Source organism: Myxine glutinosa, chromosome 1 (genome assembly GCF_964187855.1).
Source record: "Myxine glutinosa chromosome 1, kmMyxGlut1.1, whole genome shotgun sequence".
Lineage (NCBI taxonomy): Eukaryota > Metazoa > Chordata > Myxini > Myxiniformes > Myxinidae > Myxine > Myxine glutinosa.
This window is the reverse complement of record NC_136261.1, coordinates 419,725,318-419,740,496: the sequence shown is the minus strand read 5'-3', so window position 1 is coordinate 419,740,496 and position 15,179 is coordinate 419,725,318. Positions and strand designations below refer to the sequence as shown.

Below are 15,179 nucleotides of genomic sequence, written 5' to 3'. Positions count from 1 at the left end.
TTTGGGAGACAGAGCACAGAGAGAGCCTGGGGAACAAGGCCGGAGAGGACTTGATAGAAGAAAGAATGACCGCCAACCTGCCTGTGGTGACAGAGTGAAAGGCCCTCAAAATTAGCTTCATCGTGGGAGGTACCAACAATCCTAAAAACCTTGGTTTCTACAGCGTGAAGCCGCACTATGTATGAGGCAGGAGCACCAGCCCAGAGGGGATGCTCCAATACTCCATCAATGTGCAGAAGAAAGCTTTGTCGGTGGTGAACAGCCCAGCATTGCCAAGGAAGGACTTTGCAAGATGGAGGATGCCCAGTTGGCCACTGGCTTTGGAGGCCAGCTTGCAAATGTGGTTTTCCCAGGAAAGAGCACGGCAGATAGCGAGACCAAAAGGCTTGAAGAGGATTGTTGGGAAACGAGATAGGAGGGTTTTATCCAAGTCTACAGAGAGGTAAGAGGCTGCTTTTTGCCCGGAACTGTCGATCTGAGGGATGAGAGACGGAACGGCAGAGGGTGATGGATGATTTAACCATCAGCAAAAATATAAAGATTTCACAGGGTCAGAAAGATCATTAATGAAGATGAGAAAAAGCACAGGGACCAGAACACTGCCGTGAGGAACTCCAGCCTGGTCAGGAAGACGACATGAGAGAATTCCATTTTGAGCCTCACGTTAAATACGAAAGGAGAAAATCTGTGAGCCATGCGTGGAGATTTCCATGGATACCAGAAGAGGCGAGTTTGGTGAGCAAGGTGGGGTGCCAGAACTTATCAAAGGCACGAGATATGTCAAAGGAGACGGCTCTGATTTCCTGTCTGGTGTTGAGGACATCCATCCATTGCCGAGACTGCCAAAGCAGCATGTAGAGATTAGAGTGGACTGGTCTGAATCCATACTGATAATTATCGAAGATCAAGCCATTGGAGAAGAGGAAGGATTGAATGTCAGAAGTCATGATGGATTGAATGACCTTGCGGTTGATTGGGAGCAGGATGATTGGTCTGGAGTTGCAAGGATCTGTTTTTGGAATTGCAAGAATGTTTTGGAATTGCAAGTTCCAATAATTTTTTTGACTTCATTATGTCCTGGTCACATCGAATTGAATGTCAACCTTTTTGGGGGGGGGGGTGGGGTGGGGAAGGGAGGAGGGGTTCGTTCACTCTTCACTTTTTTGGATGTCTGTGTTTGAAGGTATTCCATCCATAAACGATGCATTACTATTGATGTTGACAAAAATGTGGGAGCAACCAGCTGTATGGCCTTCCACATTGGTCCCTATGTCACCAAGGTGCTTGGAAGCAATCAGTGATGGCATGAAGTGCAGTCATGCCATGATGGTAAATGCTGTGCTTGGCTTTCAACTAGTTTGGTGAACAACTCTCGGTTTGATCGGGATTACTTCTGGAGATATGGACAACTCCAAACTCTTCACTGACTAATAATTGATCATAATGTGATTTACATTTTCACACTAAAACAGACACTGCATTTGTGCTTTGAGGACCTCTCTTTATTGCAAAACGCATCACAAATTCAAGTTTCATGAAAAACATAGGCAGAAGTCCTCTTCTGATAAACAATTTTACAACAAGGGTGTTCTCCCCATATCACACAAAGCAATGAAACATGGACTACAGCAAAGATTGAGTAAAAATTAAGGTTCAAACTGCCATGGAAAGATGCCATCTGAGCAAAACCAAAAAGGGACAAGTAAAAAACAACTAAATCAGATGGAAAACCAAATTCCTAAACACTGGTCACAATAAAAAAAACTTAAATGGAATTTGGCTGGATACATGGCAACAACAGAGACAATAATTACAAGCTGGCAACCTAACGAAGACCCTGAAAGAAGCACGATGAGATCCAATATCAGATTGAGAGATTAAGTTCTGTTTCCATTTGAGTGTTTGGCATACATTTTTAAACAATTCTCCATTAGGAGAACTAGCGTGACTTGGCACATTCCGCGCGCCTCACCACATGTCTTTTCAGAGGGATAGGCATCTTTGACCATTTCGGTGTCTTTTGGGTCTTCAGGGCCATTTGTATCTTCAGGGTCTTTTGGATCCTCTGGGCCTTTACGGGTATGTTGGGTCTTTGGTGTGTTTTGGGACTTCGGGGTATTTGGGGTCTTCACTGTCGTCAGGGGCTTTTGGGCCTTATGGTTCCTCTGGGTCTTTAAGGGTATTTTGGGGTATTTTTGGGTCTTTGGAGTCTTTTGATTCTTCAGGGCATTTTGGGTATTTTGGGTCTTCGGGGTCTTTTGGGTATTTTTGAGCCTCAGGGCCTTCATGTGTATTTTGGGTCTTTGGGGTGTTTTGGGTCTTCAGGGCATTTTGGGTCTTCAGGGGTCTTGGTGGTATTTATGGGAAGTCAGGGGTCTGAGGGGTCTCGGCAGTCTAAACGTAATTAAGAGTTCACGGACTGTATTTTGGGTGTTAATTGTATTTGAAGAAGAAGAATACGTTATGGTCGAATACAAACATAACCAAATACGTTTGCTCTACAACGAAAATAACTATTATTATAATATTACTATTTTAATAAAAGAAGATACACATGCAACAATAATCACATTCAAATTCTATAATTGCTATTGTTAATACATATCTAAACTAAACGTAATTAGTCAAAATGTAATTAAGAGGGTTAATTCCGAAGGTGTTAATTTTATTTGAAGAATAAGAAGACGTTTTGGTTGCATATAAACAAAACGACATAACGACATAACCATATACCTTTGCTCTATTATAATAAAATATAGAGAACCAAATTGATAAATTTTACATTTTTTTAAAGCTATCTTTTTCTTTAGACTTAGTTTGAGGACGCACATGGGCTTAGAATTTTGGGATTTTTGTTGCCTTAGGTCACTAGTTTGCAGTCATTGTTGTGGACATTCTGGTGACAGCCAAATGTATGGCTTTCATCAAGGGGTTTGGGGTAACGGCTGGTTGTCAGGGGTTGCAGATGGTACTCTGAGAAGTTGTGCTGACAAGGTAGATGCCCAAAAGCGCTGTACGCTTTCACGATAGCTTTCTCCTTACTGGTTCACTGAATACCTTGCCGACTGCTGATGATCGCTTGCAAGGGTGGCACAAACAACCCAGTATGGGTAATGCTATGTGAATTTAACAAACCTTTATCAGCAAAACCTTTCCCAAAGTCAGAGCACTTTTTATGCGAGCACTCCAGCGTGGGTTGCACGATGGAAGTTCAAGCTCCGTTTGATCCTCATAAAATCCTCCTCACAAATAGAACATTTTAGCCCATGGGCCGAGCCCTCAAATTCTTACTTTTCATGGTCTGCATCAGAGAAATACTGTATTTTAACTTTTTTGATCAGCTGGAAGATTTCTTAGAACACTTAATAATGTTCCCATTTTAAAAACCTGCACATTTTTTCACAAGTTTGATAATAAGGATGATAAAATTACCTTCACAGCAGATGATTTTTCTGAAATAATGACGTCATTGTAAGCCTTACTCGACCAATCATTATGGTTGTAACAGAGGCTCCACAAAATTAGCCAATCACAGTAATCGTACAGAGTGTGCATGAGCACGTTGTTGGAACATCGCAACATGGCATGCTGCATTGCATGCACAGTGTGCACGAATGTGCAGACAATCTAATTTCTTTTTCGGAGATAAGAAATTACTATCTTCATTTAAGAAATATGTATGTGAGGGAGAAGAGTTACATATTGGAAACAAATCCTTTTATCTGAAGAAGATACTTCAGAAGACGTACCGATTTGATGTTTTTGAGATAATCTCACACAACTAAAGTGATTTAGTTAGATTTTTGTGGAAGATTTGTCCACAGACGAGGTGGTAGAGGAGTTTGCTCTCCCACTCTCTTCTGATGTAAGCACGGATGAGACAGATGACTCGGACACAAACCAAGATGAAACCACATCTCATATGAATGCAGGGCATAACTATAGAGTTATTTACCATGCTGCACAATCACTGAAGAGGAGGATCATTGCAACTAGTGCCAATCCTCAGCTGATCTGGACACCCACAGCAGCAGACATCAACATGGATGCTGCTGCAAGTCTTGTGCCTAATGAGTCATTGAACTTCATGGCATAGTCAACAGGAGCATCCGATGAACTTCCTCAATATATTGCACGTGTAAACGTTTGTGAAGATAGAAGCAAGAAGATTGTTTTCACTTGCCAGGATATAATGAACATTGCATTCAATGGAAGGAGGCTCATGCCAAAGCACTGCGTTGGCTATATCAGTTGGACACATAACTTGATCTGCTCAGCTTATCGGGCTGTTGAATGGCCTGGGACATTGTACTTCCAATTCCCAGGTCCTTGAACACGATACAGCCCTGGCCCAACTTCAGATTCAGCGAGGAGAGCATTTCATACCTCCAAATATCCAGCCAAATATCCATACAATGATTGTATGGGATAACAACGACTTCGGCGATGAAAATATCTGGCAGAGGAACCACCCACAATACCAATGGTATAATAATTCAAAGGCAGGTATCCACTGATGACTCACTTGATGAAGCAATATCTGCACAGAGAATGACGAAAGGATCCCTGCAGCCACCATAAACCAACATGGAATTCTATTGTGGAGGGCAAAGGAAAGCGCCCCGGAAATATGCTGAGAATGTCCAACTGGACTTGGAGAACCATATCCATGTCCAATAAACTGCATGGAAAATTGATAGCGCATACTTTCTCACAAAGATGGCAGACCCTAATGAACGTGTCTTACCTGGATGGACTGGTTTCAACGCATTGTTTAAAAGAGGTGCTATTCCAACACAAACAAATATTGGCTACTTACCTGTCATAGATGCCAGTCCTCAGTCTAACTCAGTTAAACACAGGGTACACAATCCTGTGCCGCAGCCTTGCCATCGCAGATGGGTTGGGACTCAGTAAGATTGTTGTAGTCATGGACCAGGCCATTTATTCAAAGGCTCAAAATATCCGATGGAAATTGTGCCAATCCTCAGCTGATCTGGCCACCCACAACAGCAGACATCAACATGGATGCTGCTGCCAGTGTTGTGCCTAATGAGTCATTGAAGATGATGTTGTGCCTAATGAGTATTGGAAAGCGATATTCTGATGCTGGCGTCCAGGACATTATCATCGAGTCTGAAGTGATTGCTACTGGGTCTGTCGGGGGAGTAATAAGTGGCCATCATTAGAACAGGGGCATAAGATCTCACAAATTACTTTGTGAAGCACTGCAACGACTCCGATGGCAGTCATACTTGGAAACTGTATCAGGAGAGGAGAGAAATTTCGCTTCCCAGCTTGCAATTCACCTGCAGAAGGCATTCCCAGCTGAAGACTGTGACGACCGTGTCAACTCAAAGAAATTTCAGGAGCTTGTCGGTGGCTATGAGAATTTCATCATGGACAACCTGAATATTGAGACGTTCCACTTCTGGAGCATATATATTCCAATGGTTGATGACTTGCTTCTATTCATCAGGGCTACAAGGCAAGCCAGTTCGAACCTTCACCTGTCGAGCATCCGTTCCATTCCACCTTAGTTCTTTTCATATGACAGAATCAATAATGCAAGGTATCTGACATCATATGGGTTTCAGATGTGCTGCTTGAGACAGAGTCACCCTGACATCTATGCAGATTTTCAAGCTGGGAATTTTGTTGCACTAAGACAACAGAAGCACGGGTTTGCTCAAATTGGTTGTGACCAAATAATTGAGCAAACTGCAAACCGAGACTCCAAGACAAAAGGAGGAGTGACTGGATTCACACTCAAGAAGGGTTCAGTGCACAGATGGACATTATTAAAATATGAAAGAACTGCCATTTGGAGAAATTGTCAGGAGATGGTTGGTCGTGACACTTCATGTCGGGCCCGTGTTGACTTAGACAGAATACGAAAAGAGCGTGATGAGAAGGACATACAGAACATCATGGATACAATTCAAAATATGGTCAACCCTTTTGATCCTTCACGAGAATGAGACAAGCTGTTTTACATAACATCAGGTCAGCTTGCATCAGACCTGTCGCTGCAGACCTTCATGAGACTCACGAAAAGGTGAAGTTGCCTTCACAACATTCTGCCAGAAGAGACTTCAATCAAATGATATTGGTTTTCATGACACCATGACGAAGATGAAGCTGAAGACTTTCAAGGATACAGATAAGTCCACCACAACAAAAGTGAAGGGTAAATAAATCGCCTTGATAGCTGACCAGGATCTGTCCGCAGGCTGATTGTTGTTGGTTCAGTGAGAAAGGTTGACATCAAAGAGATGCTGGTTCATTCATTGGGTCCATTTCCTGCACCACTGGCAAACCATGACGGCTCTCCTGTGAATACCAACAAAGACAAACTCATGCACTTCCTGGAGGGATCAGTTGAGGAGATCCCATTTGGCTCAATGTGGGTATGGGATTCGATGGCACTCATCAGAGTCGTCAAACCACAGCCAACATTTGGACAGTTTGCTGATGAAATGTTGAAAGTCCTTGTGAAACAGACAAAGACGAACAAGTCCAAGGTTGTGCACTTTGTTCCGGACAGATACATGTCTGGCAGCATAAAGAATGCTGAAAGAGGAAGACGAGCAGAGGGAGGGACCCAGATCAGTGAAATATTTTCTCCTGATCAGAGGACTCCAAAACAATGGTCCAGGTTTCGATCTTGTGGGGACAACAAGGAAAATCTGCTCCAGTTTCTGTTCAAACAGTGGTGCAAGACTGGGAAGCTGATTGATGACATCACAATTATTGTTGGACATTGCATTGAGTGTCATTCTATTGGAAAGCATGGCAATGATGAGGACGTTTTGCAAATCCCAAGTCTGTTCTCAACACAAGAAGCCGATACGAGACTTCTACTTCACTCTTCATACGCTGTAATAACAGTGATCACAACATCATCATCATCAGTCCAGACACCGATGTCTTGGTACTATGTGTGGCATTTTGCAAGGACATAGATGCAGAGGTCTACTTCCACACAGGCAGAGGAAGTAATACACGCACAATTGTTGTCTGTCACATAATTGACAATTTCAGGAAAGAAGTTTGTTCTGCGTTAATAGCATTTCATTGTTTTACTGGATGTGACACAGTGAGTGCTTTGTATGGTAATAGTAAACCAAAATCTGCCAATACCTTGACATCAAGTAAAGACCACTGATCCATATTTGAAAAGCTTGGCATGGCGTTCACCGTACCACCATCCTTGCATGAAGACATCGAAGCATACACCTGTGAACTCTATGGGCAGAAGGGCTGCCGCGAGGCAAATGAAGCAAGATGCAGAATGTTCAAGACTGGGAGCTGTGGTGAGAAAAGCTTGCCTCCAAACAGAGATTTCATGCACAAGCACATATTGCGAGCAAACTCCCAAGCAGCCATTCACAAAATGTGCCTTATCAGCAAACCAGAAATATCATCACCAAAGAACAATGGTTGGGATATTGATGATGTTTGCTCACCATAGACTGGATGGGTCTTCCCCCAGCACCATCAAGTGTAATGGAACTTGCCCATTGCTCTTGAAAGAAGACACAATGTACTCGAGGGCGGTGCTCGTGTTTGCTCAACAAGCTTCCCTGTACTGATTTGTGTTCATCTAAAGTCTGTGCAATTCAGGTATCTGTTCCTGACATGATCCAGATTGAGGAAGAAATTGACACTCTGGAATCAGATGAAGATCCTTAATTATTTCCTTATACTCTGTGGGTTTTTATAACTTGAGTCTATAAGTCATTGATTTATTTTGATGTTTTGCTACTGAATGCACAAATATGATTGACAGGAATGCATTATGTTATTGTATCAACAAAAATCTCTGCGTTTTTGTTCTTTTCTCTTCATTTAACAACAAAGGTCTTGCCACTTTCTATAGAATGGGGTCATTTCCATTTGAAAAGGAAAGATTAATTAATACAAAATTTATTATTTCAGATGAATGTATTAATACTGAGAAATTCTGCATTTCATTCCAAAGTTAAAAGATTATACCTGTGTTTTCTTTTCGCCGAGAACAGTTTATACTGCAGGGTAAAGCAAAATGATTGTCGTTTAAGAATGTGAACTTTTGTCCTGTAGGGACGGATTTTTATATGAAAAATTACAATGAATATGCATGCCAAGTACAATATCTATCCTTTCCCATTTATTATTGAACCAAATTATATGTGCAGTACTTAATGTGCACTAACTTGCCGATAGTCAGAGGAATTGGAGGAGGTGCATGTTTGTGTAATGATTCAAACGATGATGTCCTTATACAAACTTGTTTACATCAAGACTTGTTATACGCAACATCATATGCATGTCAAAGAGAATATGTGAAACACACGAGCCGTTTATAAACTGAACATAAATGGTTTGTTTGAGTGGCTTTTGCCATTAATTAGTGCCGTTTCAGATAGGGATGCACACAGCTTGAGAGAGAATGAGAGAGAGAGGAGGGGGGGGGGGGGGGAGGGGTGAATTAGGATTGTGAAAAATGTGACTTTTAAAATGAGTGCATGTGTGTGTATGCATGGGTGTGCATATGTGTTTGTGTGTGTGTGTGTGTGTGTGTGTGTGTGTGTGTGTGTGTGTGTGTGTGTGTGCGCATGTCTGTGTGTGTGTGTGTGTGTGTTAAATGGAGAGAAAGGGGAAGGAAACAGGAAATATTTACAAGAAAGAAGAGTGAATGAGGATCATTTGGAATATAAAAAACAATGATATGGATGTGCACATGTCATGTGTGTAAAAGTATGTGTGTGTTTATGTGTGTCTGTGTGTCTGTATATCTCAAGAGGACAAAAATAGACAAAGGTAGTATGGGGATGCTACACAAATATAAATACCCATTAAAGTATATGTGCGATAATTATTTCGTTTTTTTGAAATATTTGTTTCATTAATGCCTCTTTTTGTATTCCAAGTTACAAATATAGGGATGTGGGGTGGGATAACGAGTCCCCAAAGTATAGCAGTATGTTTCGAGCCTGGCTAGTCTAATTTACAGGGCAGATTTATACTTTTAGTGAATCAATTGATGCATATAAGCAGTTTGTGAAATATTGGTTGCTAGGGATATTTTTACCATAGCAACGGACACCAATAGGAATTATGTACATGAAATAATCCACAAAATAACATCTGATAACATCAGATGATTTGCAAAATCATGCATTTGCATGATCAGAGGATTGCAATGCTCAAAATCTCGATTTAGAAGCATCTATGCAACCGTTGCTAGGGAAAAGGAAGTCCTCACCAAGGGAGTTTAACTTCCTCTGTTTTTGGCCGTTGCTCATTAATCTGCAAATTTTGAACATGGGAACATTTCATTAATGGTTCATATACACTTATTAAACATATCAAGCACATATGCAGATACTTCTTATCGTAGACCACGGAATTCGAAAACCAAGCAGAATTAGTGGACTCGGCCCATGGTCTATTTGTACGGATGCTCTCGTTGGTTTTTTATCTCCACAGACCGGTTTTATTTAGAAGGTGGAAGGAAGTTCTCCCAGAACTCAAAATCCCCACCTCCTTTTTCGGTAAAGGATTCTTTTTGATTAACCAGTTTGTGAAACTTCGTTCTCAAAGCGTTGGTCCAAGGGCTTGTTTCAGAATCCTCACTGAACCTCTGACAGCTTCCACCTGTAGATTATTTGTCATGATATTCCCCGGAATGCTTTATAAGTACTTCTTTGGGATTTTCTTGATCATACAGATTCCCTGTTGCTCTGACTATCACTGGTACAATTTCAAATTTCTTCAATTTCCAAATCCTCTTCATCTCATTTTTCATATCCTGGTATTACAGATTTCAGCTCTCCTGTATGGATCCTCATATGTAATTTAAAATTGCTGTTTTGAGAGAAACCTTTATCACATATCGAGCATTTGTAAGGTCGCTCTCCTGTATGGATCCTCATATGTAATTTCAAATGGCTGTTTTGAGAGAAACCTTTATCACATATCGAGCATTTGTAAGGTCGCTCTCCTGTATGGATCCAATATCAAATGGCTGTTTTGAGAGAAACCTTTATCACATATCGAGCATTTGTAAGGTTGCTCTCCTGAATGGATCCTCATATGTAATTTCAAACTGCTGCTATGAGAGAAACCTTTATCACATATCGAGCATTTGTAAGGTTGACCTCCTGTGTGGATCCTCATATATGATTTAAAATGGCCTTTTCGAGAGAAACCTTTATCACATATCGAGCATTTGTAAGGTTGCTCTCCTGTGTGGATCCTCATATGTGATTTCAAACTGCCTTTTCGAGAGAAACCTTTATCACATATCGAGCATTTGTAAAGTCGCTCTCCTGTATGGATCCTTATATGTAATTTCAAATGGCTGTTTCGAGAGAAACCTTTATCACATATCGAGCATTTGTAAGGTTGCTCTCCTGTGTGGATCCTCATATGTGATTTCAAATGGCCTTTTCGAGAGAAACCTTTATCACAGACAGAGCACTTGTGGGGGTGTTTTCCTGTATGAATCCTCATGTGTATTTTGATGTTATTCGTTAAAGCAAAATCTATTCTGCACACATTACACTTATAACGTAATCCCCTTTCTACAACCTTTTTGTGTTTGTTCAATTTAATATTAATCTTAGTGTTGTGAGGCCCAGACATGCACTTGTATTTTATAGGAAGTGAGTCTTGATTTCGTGATTTTTTCTTCAAAAAAAGGCTTCTTCTTCAGTGTCAAGTTGCACCTGGACCTTATTTGTCCCTTATGACTTCTGGATTGTTCTACAGAAAGAAAGAACACAACACTTTTCTTTTTTTTTTGTCAAAATCAAAATGCTAAATATTTAACACTTTTCCAAAAAATTAATATTTTCTCAACACAAAAGATCTCTTCTGCAAAGTTAATTTTTTACGTTTCCACTCACCAGTTGCAAAACAGGCAGCACTTCCGTTTGTCATGTCAATATCATCTGAAACTTTCTTCGTCGAAGCACATTTTGAATCTTCTGTGACAGATGAATCATTGTTGTGTTGTCTGCCTTCCACATTTAAAGGATAGACATCACCTGTGTACAAATCAGCGTCAGTGGTTTGGAGGGAAATGAGACTGAGATCCATCTTGAGAGATCATAGAACATGTTATGTCATGAAATGTATACTTCCATTTAAATATAAACAGAGGGGCAATACCCCCGGGCGCTCATCTGGTGGAATAAAGCAGTATACTACACTGACTAAAGGTATTTTAAACCATATCAGGGCATTTTTAACCAATTTGAATGGATGCTGGAGGACAGGGCAGCATGTACAATCATACAAACGTCATCATAAGACTTTAAACAAACAAAGGAAAAATGAACCTCCATCCACCCCCCCCCCCCCCCCACCCCCAACCCCCATAGACTACTCAGACCCCGTTTTTGTAAATGCTGGGAAAAAACGTTGGTACATCATGGGTGATGAACAGAATGTTGTGGTCAAGTTTTATTGGAATTGGATGTGTAGTTTCTGAGAAGAAAGCAAATACCTATTTTGGAGGGCAGACCCTGCCCTGCACAACCTGCCCCTGCACAACCCCAAAGGGGCAGATTTTTTTAAGGCCATGAACAAACTTTGCTACAGCACGGGTGGTGAAGGTTGTGGTGAAGTGTCATCAAAATTGTGTGTGTAGTTTCAGAGAATAAAGCATAGATCTATTTTGAGGGGTCAAACCTGGACACACTTGCCCCCCCCCTCCCCCTCCCATTGAGCCCCTTAGACTTCTATTTTCTCCGTGCCATGAACAAACATTGGTGCATCAAAGGTGATGATGGTTGTGGTCGAGTTTCATCAAAATCATGTGTGTAATTTCAGAGTCAAAAGCTAATTCCTATTTTGGGGGCGTTAAACGTGGATCCACTTTGACTCCCGGAAGACCCAATTTTTTAATGCCGTGAAAAACTTTAGTGCCAACGCAAATGTGGGCGGTCCGCTTCGAAAGTCCGCTTATCCGCTTATCCGCTGCAGTGGACTAACGTTTTCGAAGCGGATAAGCGAATCGGAACAACCCCCGGAAACCGAAGCGGATAAGCGTAAGCAGACTACCGAAAAATTAAAGCGCATCGCGATTCGCCAAATCAGCTGTTAGCCTGAGCCGTTACTCTAGAATTGTGAATATTTATTTAAGTGAATAATAAGTGAAAACTGAATATTTTATTGGACGCTAGAGCGGCAATAACGTCAAGATGGAGAGATTTCTGACTCTCCAGCCAGCGGCAGTGCCAGGGACAGGCACACGAGCGACACAAACCAGCAGTCCCAGCACAGCGACATCCACAACCCGGTGGTCAACATGATGGGGGATGTGGAGGACAGTCAGGAGATCTGTGCCCTGACCCCTCAGCTCGCGCGCAGCGAGAGCAGGATGTCGCTGGACTCAATCGAGTCGGCTGAGATCAACGTGACAATGGACACAGACAATTCCAGCCTCAGCCAGAAGTGGAGGCACATCGCCCCCTTCTTCAAGGTCGTGGACAGCAAGGCCACGTGCACCAAGTGCTCAAAGGCCACGTACACCAAGTCTTCATAAAGGGCAACCTCCAAATCCTCAAGAAGGCCCACGAGGTGGAGGAGGAAGACGAGGACTAGTCAACAGACTGCTAGTCTGTTGACTAGTAGACTCTCTTGTCAAAGAAAGGACGGGCAAATTGATTTTTCTTTAATGTAACTTGCATATATTAAAATTATATTTAAATTAACTGTAGAGTAGAGTAGAGTCGAGTGGAAAACTTTATTTCAATAAATTTTGAATAAATTTTATTTAAATAAAAATGTATATTTTTGATCTTAAAAGCTTTGTTTGTCTTTGTAGTAGTTAGAAATGGCTATTTAGGCATAAAAAGCATTAAATTCCCTTTAGAAACGTCAAAAATCGCTTTAAAAACGTCGAAGCGCTTTAAAAAAATCGAATCGAAGCGGATAAGCGGATAACCGGTAAGCGGACTAAGATTTTCGGCCGCTGAAGCGGATAAGCGAATCGGACTACACGGGCTGGCGGAGCGGATAAGCGGTAAGCAGACTTAAAATTTTCCGAATCGTGCCCACCTTTATGACAACGCAACAAATATAATTTGTGCCAAGTTTCGTCACAATTCAATCAGCGGTTGAGGAGAAAAAGTTGCAAGTGTTTAAGGAAAAATGGACGGATGGACGGACTGATGACGCACCATCACATAAGCTCCCCGGAAAATCGTTCCAGGTGAATTAATCATGAAGTTAAATATTGTAAAAAATATAAATTCCGGATGTTAAGCACTATTTAAGCATGCTAACCTGAAGGTTAGTGGAAATAACAAGGCGGCGATTTGTATTCAACAGTGTTTCAGTATTTAATTCAATTTCCATGAAATAAAGATTGAAAAATTATTTAAAACATTTTCTGGAATTTCTCGGACTCTCCCCGACCACTGAACTAGCTTCGCGGCCGAACGGGATGTTAAGTAACGACTGACACCGATTGAGACCGCCAAACCTGGGAAGACTATTTATCTCGGCAGGTGATCCTTCCATGGCATGAACAGGTAGGCAGCTTCTCCTCGGGTGCCCAACACGTTCAAACAGCAGCGATTGCTCTGGAGTTCCAGCTTTAAATCCGCTTCCGCACTAAATATTCTATCCTATGTAATTCCCCCTCTGTGGGAAAGTTCTGCGGCATGTCTGGAACCTGCCAATGAATTTAAATGTTCGCACTCACATTCGGCGGATTCCCCACGGGAACCCGGACGTGTTCTCCACATCCACTGCTCGCGCTGCGGAACCCCCACAGACGTCACGCACATATGCACAGCCCCGTAACCTTCACCACAACCACACCACTTCACCACAACGTGGTACATCCCCAAATCGCCTCCTGGCCCAGCGTACACAACTTACACACACCAGCCGTCTCATGCACACCATTTATTCACACGATCCACTCCACAGTCAATCTCACTCCATTCGCACACATGGGTCTCTCCATGACAGTTCACACACAACTTTAGATATGAGCCTTTCCACGGAGATCCCGCAGCTGAATTTGCCAATTGTGCCGGATGCAGCATTTGTGCCGCGCACACTCAGCCACACACCATTTCTTGGGAATTTTTTTTTCAATCATCTGCATACGGGCATTTTGCCCAACACGAACTGTTAACACACAGTGACAGGGAGTGCCTTGAAATGTACCCTCCCTTGGACAGGTACGGATTACAAACCTGTTCTTTTTAATCTCCGACGCACAGGATGAGAAGATATTAACATTTAAAATATTTCCCGCTCGGTGACCTCACCCCTCCCCTCAGTCAAGCTAACGGTTACGCCCGTCTGAATCGATGCATGACCCGTACCCTCGCTCGTTCATGCACTCCACTCTGCACGCTCACGGCACACACTCCATTACTCTCAGGCTCGGCACTCCAAGGAACCCCGGCTTCTTTATTCCACCCAAGCACGGCACACACCCTTTCACACCATGAATTTGCTCCAGTTCACACAGCTTCACCTCGTCGTGGTCCGCTTTGATCGCTCATATCCTCTCCACCTGCACCTGTCATGTGTTATACCGATCTTCACACATTGTTTCTACATATTCCATGATCTCCTCCTCAACATTCTTTGCCCTCTCGCTTGTCTTCTTGTGCTTGAGATGACTTTAGTGTCTTCCAATATTTCTTTCATTTTCCGTTCTTTCGTCTCTAATCCTTCGTCCCATTTATTTTATCTTCTGTGTCTGGCCATTATGTCCCATTTTAAATTATTTTCTTACTCGCCAACATTTCTCTTTTTACATCCTTCCTGCTGTTCAAGTCCAAATACAGAATCTAAGGGCATTTCTCGAGCTGCCCTTAGATCCTGTATTACTTCTGATTTGCTTCTTCAGTTCTTTTTGCTCATCCACAGGTCATTGTACTCCCTGTTTAAAGACCTGGAGGGAGGAGTGGGATTGAAGAGAGTGTGGGAGTTTGTTTCAGACGTGGGGGAAAAGAGGAACGAAAGAGTGAAGGTGAGCAGAGAGTCTTGATTTTGGCAGATTTACCAGGAGAGGAATACAGGCAGACCTTGTGCGTCCTGAAGGAATATTTGGGGGACAGAGCACAGACAGTGCTGGGGGACCTAGGCCAGATAGGAGACGGCAGAAGACAGAAAGACCACCAACAGAAAGACCACCAGTCTGTGGTGAGCAAGTGAAA

General features: G+C 42.3%; 1 protein-coding gene across 1 annotated transcript in view; it reads right to left on the bottom strand.

Moving 5' to 3' along the window:
• LOC144894190 (uncharacterized) overlaps positions 1-14,820 on the bottom strand; it is a 93,184-nt gene extending 78,364 nt beyond the window's left edge. Inside the window, exons 1-3 of the mRNA XM_078786285.1 lie at positions 14,756-14,820; positions 10,029-10,327; positions 9,854-9,952 (exon numbers count right to left, since the gene is read on the bottom strand). Of these exons, the coding sequence (XP_078642411.1) occupies positions 9,854-9,952; positions 10,029-10,327; positions 14,756-14,820 (463 nt within the window). The remainder of the gene's footprint in view (positions 1-9,853; positions 9,953-10,028; positions 10,328-14,755) is intronic.
• Positions 14,821-15,179: the final 359 nt, after the last annotated feature.